General features: G+C 50.6%; 1 protein-coding gene across 1 annotated transcript in view; it reads right to left on the bottom strand.

Moving 5' to 3' along the window:
• Positions 1–12,934, bottom strand: part of ZNF236 (zinc finger protein 236) — a 95,827-nt gene that overhangs the window by 41,386 nt on the left and 41,507 nt on the right. The window contains exons 11-17 of the mRNA XM_042782521.1: positions 8,263–8,404; positions 7,381–7,641; positions 4,242–4,495; positions 2,071–2,169; positions 1,498–1,649; positions 1,113–1,117; positions 161–259 (exon numbers count right to left, since the gene is read on the bottom strand). Coding sequence (XP_042638455.1) covers positions 161–259; positions 1,113–1,117; positions 1,498–1,649; positions 2,071–2,169; positions 4,242–4,495; positions 7,381–7,641; positions 8,263–8,404 — 1,012 coding nt within the window. The remainder of the gene's footprint in view (positions 1–160; positions 260–1,112; positions 1,118–1,497; positions 1,650–2,070; positions 2,170–4,241; positions 4,496–7,380; positions 7,642–8,262; positions 8,405–12,934) is intronic.

Here is a 12,934-nt window from a genome sequence, read left to right as displayed (position 1 = left end):
CACCTGTGGGAGCATCGGCTGCCCCCACCATGCCCCCCTACCCAACCCCCATACGCCCTCACCTGTAGGAGCATTGGCTGTCCCTGCCAACCCCCTGCGCCCCGCCATGCCCCTCCCTGCCCCACACTGCACCCCTTCCTGCCCGGCACCATTCCCCCACCTGTAGGAGCGCCGGCTGTGGTCCCCGCTGTCCTCCAGAAACTGAGGCTGTGAGGTGGGCAGGTCCAACTCCTCTCTGGCTGGCTCCTGGGTCAAAGGGCTTGGGTCAGATAAAGCAGCCAGCCTGATGCCACCAGCAACACCAACACACACACAAGGACCTGGGACTGAGGTCTGAGGGTGAAGGGGGCAGTGGGGGAACCTGAACAGGGCCTGTTCCCACCAGCACTGGTGCTAGAGTGCAGCAGCTCGAATTTCTAGTCTAGTCTGCAGTAAGGACTGGGTGACAGCGCTCCAGCAGTGGCCAGAAGGGCTCTGCTCAGACAGCTCTGCCATCGCACGTGACATCTCCTCCCTCATCACCACCAGTGGATGGGACGTGCCCCCAGGGCGGGCACGGTGCTCAGAGGGAGCACTCCCACTCACCCCAACCTTCCAGGCACCGCACAGGCACAGGCCCACTGCCGCAGCAAGCACTGAATACCAGTCTGGCTGGTACCCCTGTTTCCAACAGGGCAGTCGGCCAACGGTGCGCCCGGGGTCCCACAGGGCGAGAGGGCACATGGGGCCCCCGATGCCATGCCTGTGTCCAGTGTCTGCTCGCCCATAACCACACTCGGTGATCCACGGGACCTGGGACAGGCTCTGCAGAGCCACGCCACCGTCACCAGCTCTTTGCCCAGGGGCTCTGGCGCTGAGGGCATGCTACGAGCAGCATACTCCCCAGAGCCACGTTCTCCATCGCTGCCACCCATGGACACGGGGTTCCTGGGCTGTGGCAACGCTGGGAGCTTCCACGGAGGACCCAGGACCACCACTCTGACCTAGCTACTAGCAGAAGCTTCTAACAACAGGCAGTGGCTAGCTAGCCAGTCATTCTCATACTATGAGAAATTTACAAAAAATGAAAATAAAAAATTTCAAAAATGGAAAAGCAGAAACCAAATGAAAACTTAGTCTCCACCTTGACTGTGGAGTGAAATTGTTGACAACACGTTTAACATTTACTTACAGCATGTTAACACTCACTACATTCTCATTCCAACTACATCTCTGAAGATTCCACACTTAAAATGGTTAAGCTTTTGTGCTTAGACTTAAAACACACTTCAGGCTGTGTTACTAACACTACACTACCGCCCTTGGCTTTCAACCAAGCCAGGAAAGCCACACTGAGATAATGAAATCTCAAGTTCAACAACCACGAGGAAAAGATTTAAGGAGAAACATGGCCGCCTCTGCTGAGTGTTTTTAGTTGGATGGCGGTACCTGTCCTCTCTGTTCACTGGGGCGACCCCAGTGAAGCATCAAACAGCAGGCCCTCTGTCTAACGCTCACCACGTTGATGGGGTCTGAGCTGGGGACCTGCAGTAGGTTCTGCTGGTGGAAACTGCTGGAAAGGGCCTGTGATTCCAGGGTGCTGGAGTCTTGTAATTGTTGGACAGGAGGAAACTGAGTCTGCTGATTGTATGTGTCAGTTACTGCAAAACCTGGAAAGTGACAAAGAATGAGTGCCACCAAAAACGCTAAAGAGAAACAAAAAAGCAAACAAAAACGGGTTTTCTTAAGTACAAATGTCTAAAGGTACCAATGTGCCCGCCTCCACCCGCAGGCTCTCGAGTCATTTGTTCCCAGGCAGTGGGGCATGTGCTAAATACACCCTCACCGCATAGCTTCCAGGGCAGCCAGAAGCTCCCAGGTACCCCAGATCCAAAGGTGTACCCAACCATGTTTTCTTGGCCAAAAAATGGCTATTCACATCCCATGCCAGAAAATCTGAGCAGACGACAAAAGAGTGGGTGTCGACAGAAAAGGCACACAGCACACGCAACAAGCTGGCTGGTTTGAAACCGCCAGCTGCGGTAAGGCCTCCAGGAAGCAGCTGGGGCCCAAGCCATCCTCCCCACGGACCTTGTGACAAGGCTGCCGGCTCAAAGGCCTGCGATGCAGGAGTCTGCTGCTCAAACTGGTCCACGCTCCCCGGCAAAGGATGCTGAGGGACAAACCTATCTGAAGGCAAGACCAGAGAGAGAGGGAGAGGCTCGTTAGTGTGGGAGTGAGCCCAGGTCTGTGAGAGGACACCATGGGGACACGCTTTACAGACAGGGGGTGTGACATCTGTGAGCCCCCGAGAACAGAGCCAGCCAGGGCCACACCACCCTTCTGGACCCACACACCCCCACGAGTGACTGCAAAGCAAACCACAGACAGAGGTTCTGGGGGAACCAACTTTAGTGGGCGGACAGCTCCACAAACACGCGATCAGTGAGTACTGAGGACTGACTGCACGTGTCATGTGCTCGAAGCTTTCTTGTTGATTTCCAGAGCAGCACTGAAAGTCCCAGCAGTTTATCCTAAAGATTCCACACTCCTCTAACAGTCAGCGCTCTCACTGACTACTGAGACTGCTCTGGGGAACACGGGTTAAGAGGCAACCCTTGCACTGACCAGCTGAGTAAGTGTTGGGACACCTATTACACAGCAGGAAGTTGTCAGCAAACTGCCCACAGCAGGCCTGCACAAGACCAAGACTGTGTGGCTATAAGCCATCGGTGTTCCTAGCACACAGCCCAGGGCTCAGCTGCACGGTTTTCACAGGAAGACTTCACTGATGAAGGAAGCAAGCCGTCCCTTCACATTCCAGACCCGGAGCCTAGCCCTGCCGGCCCTGCTGCAGACTGCTGGCCGGCAACGGGAGGCTGCTCTGAGTGTGACAGAGTGCCACACAGACGTGTACCAACTGGCAGGAAAGCCGCTCTAATGTAACACAGCCTTCTGTAACAAAAGGGGACAAAAGGGGACGGCTAGAAAGACCCTATCCCTGATTCTATACACACACACACACACACACACAGGCCCGTGTCTGCATGCACACACACACAAAACACACACACAGGCCTGTGTCCACACACACAGGCCCATGCCCACACACACATTCACACAGGCCCATTCCTGCACATACACATAGGCCCGTGCCCACACATTCACACAGACCTGTGCCCACACACATACACAAACAACATACACACAGGTCCATGTCTGTACACTCACACAGGCCCATAGCTACACAAACACACACATACACACACAGGCCCACGCCTGCACACATGCACACACGCAGGTTCCTTCCTGCACACACGCACATGCACACACACAGGTTCCTGCCTGCAAGCACGCACAGGCCCATGTCTCTACACTCACACAGGCCCGTGGCTACACACACACACATACACTCATACACAGGCCCATGCCTGCATACTTGCACAGAAACAGTAGGCCCTGCATCAAAGCATGGACAGCAGTGTTTGCTGCAGCCCTAAGACTTCAAACACATTCAAATTTTCCTACCAAGAAGTTGGATTACTTTGTGTTTCAAAGAAAAAAGCAGTCTTTGCCCACAAAAGGCAAACAACATTGCAGAGTAAAAGCACTACTAAAGAGTGCCTCCACTCCTCACTATCTCCTTATCCGACGTTTGCAATTAGGACAATAGTAAAAACCCCACTAACTTGACTATTCCGCACATTTATGATACACGTCTGGCAATAACAAACACCAACATGCTGGGCAAGAGTAACACCAACTGTTATGGGTAGGCTGTGTCTACCTGGCCGGACCAAGATTCTCAGTGCTTTGGCAGTTATGTAATGGTATAATGTGGCGATTATTTAATGGTATAATTTGGCAGTTAGGTAATGATGTAATTTGGCAGTCATGTCAGGGTGTGATTTCGCGGTTACATATTGGTGACTTGGCAATAATATACTGGTGTGGTTTGGCAGTCATGTAATGATGCAGTCATCTTCCATTTGTGATCTGATGTAGTCATCTTCATTTTCACATATTGCCAATTTTCACACAAAGCCCTGGTTTTTGGAACCTCCCCGTGTCGATGAGTGAGGAGTGGGAGTAACACGGGATTACATACAGTGCACAGTATCACACACACACCTCCATGCATAGCACAAACAGTGACTTACAAAGTCAGAGATGGGAGACATCCACATGGGTGAGAGCGAGTGTGAAGACTGCATAAGGCTACGGGAACGCTTCTCAAAGGGAAAGACCCTGACAAGGTGTACCTCCGTCCGCTTCCAGAGGCTGGTCTGCCAGTGGCTGGCCGAGCGCAGCCTCTTCCGTGCCCACGACGTGCTGCGGACCCAGCTCCAGGATGGCCTCGGGGTTCGGGGCAAGCGCCTCAGCCGGCGGCGGCAACGCGTCGCTCCCGATCTCCACCTGCACCTGGGTGGACACGTGCACGCCCTGCTGGTCCACGGTGCTGTCATCGACGGAGGCAGCCTGCTGGCGCTGCTGCAGCTGCTGGGCTAGCTCGTACCTTCGAAGCAACAACACTTGGGGGTCAGGCGCTGCCACTGCTCCCCACACACGTCCTGTAAAGCACCCGCTTTCCCTTTCCACCACCTCATTTCACAGTCACGAAGGCAATGCTGTGAAAACTAACCACACTCAAAGGCTGGCCTGCTTTTCCGTGCTCTCCCAGTGATGGGCAGGACCCAGAGCAGGAGAGGACAGCACACAGCAGGCTATTCAAAAGGAAGAAAGATGCTCCCATGTCAAATTCTGCAGTGAGCTAAGGTGTTCCAAAAAAGAAGTGCGCAACACGAGGCAGCGTGTTGGCAGGTGGGTTTATGTGGGATAACCCAAAGTGGACACAGGGGACCCAGGGCTCATGGCCCACTAGCCCTCAGTCCAGGGCCATAGACATTGTATGTGGCCAGTGGTCAACCACGTTACAAACATACAGTACAAGCCACAGGGCCATTCTGATTTCCTGCAATAACATTATGCTATACACACTCCCCGGAAGGAAGACGGGGCAATCTACTTCCATAGTGATACTGCCTTGGAAACCCAAGGAGGGGTCGCTATGGGTCGGGTCTGACTCAATGGCACACAACAACAACAACAACATACAAAAACACATCCAGTGTACACTCACCAAGGCCTAGAAGAAAAGCGAACAATACACGCAGTGAATAAAACAAAACTTTAACAAATTCCTCCAGCAAGTATCTGAGCAACAGGCTGGGCAGCGTGTGTGCTCCCTAAAACAATGAATGGCCTGAGATACAGGTCTCCGTGCTGAGAGCCACACACATTCCATCCCGTGTTCAAGTCTCCTCAGAATTTCTTTCCTAATTCCAAACAAAATGCTTCCTCTTCATTTTCTGCTATCAAAAAGCAGTCCATTCTCAACAACCACCATTGAGAAGGATTAAACAAAACTATCTATAAAATACAGTTGAACCTGCAAGAGCTGGAACCAAGCTGTCACACAAAATATGGTAAAACCTGCGAGAACCGGAACCAAGATGCAACACAAAATATGGTAAAACCTGGGAGAGCCAGAACCAAGAAACAACACAAAGTACAGTAAAATCTGCAAGAGCCGGAACCTGTGTAAGGTGGAAACCTGCCAGAGAACGAGAATACAAACATTTTCCACTAATGCAAGTGATAGAAAAGTGGTTAGGACTGCACCCTGTCAAAGGTGAACTTGCAAGACCCAGAGGAACAAGGCCACCCCGTTAGTTCCAGCTCTCACAGGTTTGCATGTTTATTATCATCATTCCTGTACAGAAGCTCAAAGCAGTTCTGGTGGTGCAGTGGTTAAGTCATCTGGCTGCTTACCAATAGGCTGGTGGTTCGAACTACCAGCCACTCCCTGGAAGAAAGATAGAATAGTCTGAGTCCATAAAGATTCACAGCCTTAGAAACCCGGTGGGGGTCACTGTGAATCAGAATCAACTCAAAGGCAGGAGTCTGGTTTGGTCTGGGGGCAGAAGCTCAGTCATGCCTGCATACTGTCCTCCCGATCGTTCACTGTGATGGCAGGTGTGCCTTGCCCAGTGACCAACTCTCATGTACTATGGCTCCTCTGTTTTGTTGACTGGGGCTTATTGCAGTAACCTTTGACACCTATTTCTCAGGCATTCTGGGAATTCCCAACAATTCCAACAAAGGGAGGGACAACTGGGTCTACTCCCCTCCTTGCAGGCAGATTCCAAAGAAAGAGGTCCTAGATCTGCAGTATCACAGACATGCAACCAGACAGTGCATGCCTAAAATAATGGTAGGCATGCAGTCCTCCGTGGAATCCCAACAGCCAAGGGCTGCCGTGATACCCCAGGGACCACAGGGACCACGGAAACAGCTAAGCACTCCCAACAATCAGCCACTGCCATAAACCAGGGCGTGAAGTCTTCCCTCCCAACACTGCCATGAGAGCGTGCTGAGAAGACTGGCTTCCTAACAGAGAAAACGGGATTTAAGTGTTTAAATGACACTGCACAAGTCCAGGGCCCGGGTCCCCTCACTTTAGCATGCATAGCCCTCAGTGGGATGGGGGCACACCCCCTTGCCCCATGAACACCACATTCCCTGGATGGCCTCCAGAAGCAATGAGACCTGCCAACTAAGGAGTCGACTATGCAAAAACCAAAGTTGTTATTCTGTCCAGTGTACCTACTACGCATCCAAATAAATACTAGGGGGACAAAAAGATTTAATGATCAGAGTTCACTTATTCCAGTACGTGAAGTTTCATTTTGTGCTAATATCCTGGCAGACACAGCTGGGTGTAAAAAAATAATAATAATAATCAAACCCACTGCTAGTGAGTCTATTCTGACTCACAGTGCCCCTAGAGCACAGAGTAAAATGGCCCAGAGGGTTGCCAAACTGTCAATCTTTATGGGATCAAAGCTCAAACCACACCCACTTCTGTGGAGTTGATTCTGACTCACAGTTCCCCTAGAGGACAGGGTAGAACTGCCCACAGGGTCTCCAAGGCTGTAAATGTTCACCCAAGCAAAGCCCAAACCACACCCACTGCTGTAGAGTGGATTCTGACCCTCTGTGCCCCAAGAGGACAGAGTGGAACTGCCCCACAGAGTCTTCTTCACAGAAGCAAAGCCCAAACCACACCCACTACTATCAAGTTGATTCCGACTCACAGTGCCCCAGAGGACAGAGTAGAACTGTTCCTTAGGGTCTCCAAGGCTGTCAGTCTTTATGGAAGCACAATGCCTCCTCTTTCTCCAGCTGAGAGGCTGGTGCATTTGGACCGCCGACCTTGTTTGCAGCCCCAGGGTCCTTGACCGTGGGCTCTGCTCCATAAACGTGTTTAGCCCACGCACGCCCAAGCTAGACAGCATGCGGCGCGGAGGCAGCTGGCCCTCCGGTGGTGCCCGTGCGCACCTGTGGGTCTTCATGTGCTTCTTGCAGTTGAGCGAGGTCTTGAACGTCTTCTGGCAGTAGGGGCACATGTAGGGGCGCAAGCTGTTGTGGATGCCCATGTGCCGGCGCAGGCTGCCGCCTGTGGTGAAGGCGCCGTTGCACAGCAGACACTTGAAAGACTTCAGCCCCGTGTGGGTGCGCACGTGAGCCTTCAGCACTCCCGCGGACACGAAGCCCCGGCCACACTGCGAACAGGTGAAAGGCTTCTCACCTGTGTGCGACCTGCAAGGAGCAGAGGTTTAACCGAACATGCAGGTGCTCCTCACATGTCCACAGTGCCCGCTACATAGCACCTATTCTCAGCTGGTATTCCATGGAATACTATGCTGTTTTCAAGGGAAGCAGCAAAGATGCCGTTTGCCCCACCTTACAGATGAGAGGGCAGGGGCCAGCAGGTTAAGACTTGCTGGAAGTCACCCAGTGAGCACAGCATGGAGGCAAGAGCAGAATCCAAATCTTGGGAGCTGCACAATGGGCCCGACATCACACTGCTGCCACCCTCCAGTCTCTCATCTCTGCGGGGTGTTTCTACAGCTGCAGACATTAGTCTAAGTCGTGATTCATCACTTTCAAAACCATTAAAGGACATCATTCTAATGAAATAAGCCAAACACTTGTTTGCCATCTCCTGGACTCACCAGTGCTGAGTTCCAGCACCATTTCCAGGTGACCCTTCCCCTGGAAGACACTAGGAATGAAAAGATCCACGACCAATACACGTGGCAGAGTCACATGTGACACTCTGAACACCGAGAGCTAACACTGCGCCCTGCACGTCTGGAAGGCACCACAGTGCTACGGCACCGAATGTGCCACCTAGTCCTCGGGCCTCTGTCACCTTACCTGATGTGCTGTTTAAGGTGGCATGATTTCTTATATGCTCGATGGCAGTAAAAACACTTGTATGGTCTATCTGCTTCATTTACAAAATTGTTATTAAAATAGCTCTGAAAAAACTGGTTTCTTGGAATGGGCTGGATAAGACCTGAAAAACAAGAAAAACAGGAACGACTCATGGTCAACACTACTGAAAAAGTGAATTTCAGAGGGTGTACGCTTCACCCCAAAGTGACAGCTCCCAAGAGCTAAAGTACAGATGGCAGTGTTGCAACTCAATGTGGTTTAATCAGGCTAGGAACTGACTGTTGGAAGACAACCTATGAGAACACATACAACTATTGCAACGTAGGTCCCCCTTCAACACAAGGAACAGCTGTACTGTAACTGCTCCTCCTAACTCCAGCACCAGGTGATAGGAGGGTTTTAACCCTGCTCCCTGTGGGAACACCTGCTAAGACAGTGCAGCCGTAACTGCCCAAAGTTGAGGGCACTCAAGACTGAACACAGCACTTAGAACCTGACACTGGCACCACGATGACTCAGGGCAGGAGTCCTTCTAACATGAGCACTGCTCTGCAATCCCAGTGCTGTCCCAGGCATTCCCACAGACTGCCTTCTGGCTGAACAGGTAAGAAATGTGACTTGATCCTCAGGCTAGCTCTACAATTTAGGACAAATGCAGGTGCAAACCGCTCTGGAGGTGGGAGAGGGAGCTGCTGCCTCAGCACCACGGCCAGCTCAGCTGTTCCCCACGCTGGGTCCTCCTCCTGCACGTGTCCCTGGCCTCGCCTCCTCCCTGCTCAGCTGTGTGTTAATGTCTCACCAGCCACCATCACTAGACTCTGTCCACAGACCCTGTTTTCCCATCCTTCTTTTAAAAGTCCAGGTTGCATTCCACTCCTTTCCTGTAAACCCTTGTCTTCTCAACTGCCCAGTACCACCCATGGGCACCACCTCTGGTCACACAGCTGACCCTGACTCATGACGGATGCTAACCACGCCACTGGCTGGTGTCTCACAGTCAATATTTGTGGAGAGTCCACTGTGCTGGGAACTAGTAGGAGCTGTGAGGAGTCACCCACGTGAGCAGAAAACTAACACTACGATTCTGCAAAACAGCAAGAGACAAACAGAAAGAGTGGCACCCCCCAGTCGTCACCACGCTCATCAGACGCTCCCCTCTGAGCAGATTCCTAAGGGGGGACCCACCTGCTATGGGCACCATCTCATTACAGTGCCACACAAACAGGTGGCACTAAGGTGTCACTCCATGGTAACGGTCTACTTCCAACAACATCTGATGAGCCATGTCCTTGAGCACAGTGGGAGGGTTTCTAAGTAAAGCACCTACAAGTTTTCAAAAACTCAACTCCGACCACGAAAATGACTTGTATAACATACAACTGGGAGAACATTACTTTAAATGTTTTATTAGGGAAGTTATACACAAACCAAACACAACAAAAAGGAAAGTGATGTAATTTTAAACATAGCTAATAGGAACTCTGGTAGCATAGTGCCTAAGGCACTTGAATGCTAACCAGGAGGCTGGCGGTTCAAACCTACCATCCACTCCTTGGAAGGAAGGTTGGGCAATCTACTTCCGTAGTGATACTGCCTCAGAAACCCAAGGAGCGTTTGCTATGAGTCGGATCCAACTCCACGGTACATAACAACAATAACAACAACAAAAAAAAAATGCATGCATGTAGTTGAAATCAGATTCCAATGAAATTCCTAGGTACTTCTGTAAAGACTCTTCAGGTGGTCCTTTCTATCTGTTTCCTGGGGGAACAAAACCAGTTCTGTACAAGTGAGACAACATGCTTGCCGCTACCTCTTGCCACACCCAGTGAGGCTGTGTCTTAGGACTCGCCCCTGAAGTGCAATGATGAATGCAAGGCTCCCGTCGTCTGCAGTGAACCTGCAGCCCACCTAGCTTTCAGAGGCCAGACTGCACACAGGCAGGGATGCCGCTGAGGACTCCAGCTCCCGAGATGCTCACCAAGAAGCTGAGCCCTACCATCCACACTCGACATGCTCAGCAGGCCCATGGCAGGCACTCATTTGTGTCCCCCATCCCGGCACAGGGCCCCCAGCACTCACCTCTACAGAAAGCCCTACTCAGACTCCCTGTGCCTGACCACTGTGGGTGTGAGAACTTGCACCCGTCAAACTCTCCATCATAAACAGCTTCATAGAAGGTGTAGACATCATTTCCTTTCCATAGTGGTGCACCTCTGAACGCCTGTTCTGTGTCCCAGTGACCCATTCCTCAAGCTGGTAGCCGCATCCCACACTGTCATCTGCATGTTATCTCCACTCCCTCTTCTAGGTGGCGGAATGTTCCACATCACCACCAATTCATAATCTCCACTCTCTTCATGGTGGCAGCCACGTCCAGCATCAACACCGCTCCGTTGTCCCTGCTGCCTCTTCAAGGTGGTGGCCGTGGCCAGCCTCACCACTGCTGTAATCTCTGCTGCCTCTTCGAGCTGGCGGCCACGTCCAGCATCATTGTTGCTGTTACCTCTGCTGTCTCTTCGAGCTGGCGGCCGTGTCCAGCCTCATCACCACTCCATAATCTCCATTCTCTCTTTGAGGTGGCGGTCATGTTCTGTGTTGCCACCACTCTGTTATCTCCATTTCCTTTTAGAGTTGCTGGCCGTGTCACATGTTATCACCTGTATGTTATCTCCACTCTCTCTTCAAGTTGGCGGCCAGATGCAGTCTGTTATCTCTAGTCCCTTTGCTTGGCCTGCTTTACCTCCTTCCCAGTCCTACCAGGACTCCAAGGGCTGATGAACTCTACCCACCCACCCGCAACCCTTCCCTGTGCTCCTTCTCAGACACATCAGAGATCACAAGAGGAAAATGAGCACACGCAGAAAAACTCTCATGGAGGAAATAGTTAAGAGTCCAGCAAATCCTCAGGCAGAACCATTACATCATTTGCAAACATCAGTGGGATCAACCCCCCATACATCCAAGATCACACACAGGCTTATACACTCCAAGCTAACACATCCTTGGCTATCTACCCAGCATTCCACAGGGCCAGTACACTGGCTTAAGCCATCAATACATGTTTGGAGAAGGTGAGCTCTGTCAGATCCGTGACAACTTTCCACACTGTGTCCTGTGAGCACAGCAAGGAGTGTGGAAGAGGTGAGCGGAGTCAGATCCATGACGACCTTCCACACTGTGTCCGGTGAGTGCAGCAAGGACTGTGGAGGAGGTGACCTCTGTCAGATCCATGACCACTCTTTCACACTGTGTCCTATGAGTACAGTGATGACTGTGGGATGAGGTGAGCTCTAATGAAACGCAGTCTTGGTCTGGCATCAGGAGGTCTTGGTTCCATCACCACACAAACCAGCTGATGGCTTTAAATCGTAGTGTCTCTCATGAGACTCCTGTTTTCACCTCATACTTCATTAATGTCCTGAGATTCAATCACTGGTATTGTGGGCAGTATTTTTATGCATTCTGATACATTTCAAAATGACAGTGTTGGTATACAACATACTATGTCTCAAGTAACTGAACTGAACCGAACACAGCAAACAATGGAGACTGCTCTAAGCTAGTATCTCTGCCACGGTTTTAACAGAATCTGTCCCCAAAGCTTTGGGTAGCCACCCTTTCTGTAGCCCTCCAAGAGCTCTGAGTGAGAAGAGGATACAGACAAAAATAACCATTGAAGCACAATAAGGACAGTTTATACAACTCTGCATTTCACGAGTGAGGCCACCTACAGGAATCAGGTCCCACCTATGTCTCAGCCCAGTCCAGACGAGGATTCCACTACCACTAATTTCCCATAAGGTGCAGACATCTGTGAAGCCAATGAGCACCATATATCCCATTTGAACCCTGAAAAAAATTCTGGAGAATCAGGACTCTGGTGTAACTGAAGACTTAAAGAAACTTAACAAAGCCCAGAAACTCCTATGTGTTTGATTTATGATGACCTGAAAAAAACTAGTAATTTGTAGATAACTCTCAAGCATAAAGAATATTGCTAGTGCCACCAAGCAGGTTTCTAATGTGACCCTATCTCTCAGAGATTTTTCTCTATGTCTGACATAACACGAACTCACTGAGAAACCACAGGCTATGGTGTAGACCCAACAGGCATGAGTGAGAGTGCTCCACTGTTTTGTGAACTACCAAACTGAACAGGGATATCAGAGTGTTCTTCAATCAGTAGGCTGAGCAAACAATCTCAGAAGCTGGACTATACAAAGAAGTATGAGGCATGAGGATTACAGAAAGACTCATTAACAACCTGTGACATGCAGATGACACACCTTGCTTGTTGAAAGTGAAGATGACTTGAAGCACTTACTGATGAAGATCAAAAGCTACAGTCTTCAGTACGGATTACACCACAATATAAAGAAAACAAAAATCCTCACAACTGTACCAATAAGCAACACCAGAATAAACAGAGAAAAGCCTGAAGTTGTCAAGATTTCATTTTATTCGGATCCACAATCAACACCCATTGAAGCAAGAGTTAAGAAATCGGAAGTCATATTGCACTGGGCAAATTTGCTGCAAAAGACCTCTTCAAAGTTTTGAAGAGCAAAGACATCACTTTGAAGACGAACTTGCACCTAACTCCAGTCATAGTATTTTTAGTCACCTCATATGCATAGGAACTCTGGTG

The sequence above is a fragment of the Orycteropus afer genome, unplaced genomic scaffold, assembly GCF_000298275.1.
Source record: "Orycteropus afer afer isolate SDZICR_OR568_19922 unplaced genomic scaffold, OryAfe1.0 scaffold00356, whole genome shotgun sequence".
In the NCBI taxonomy this organism is placed as follows: Eukaryota; Metazoa; Chordata; class Mammalia; order Tubulidentata; family Orycteropodidae; genus Orycteropus; species Orycteropus afer.
Note: the sequence above shows the minus strand (reverse complement) of the source record. Positions and strands in the feature narration are given on the sequence as shown.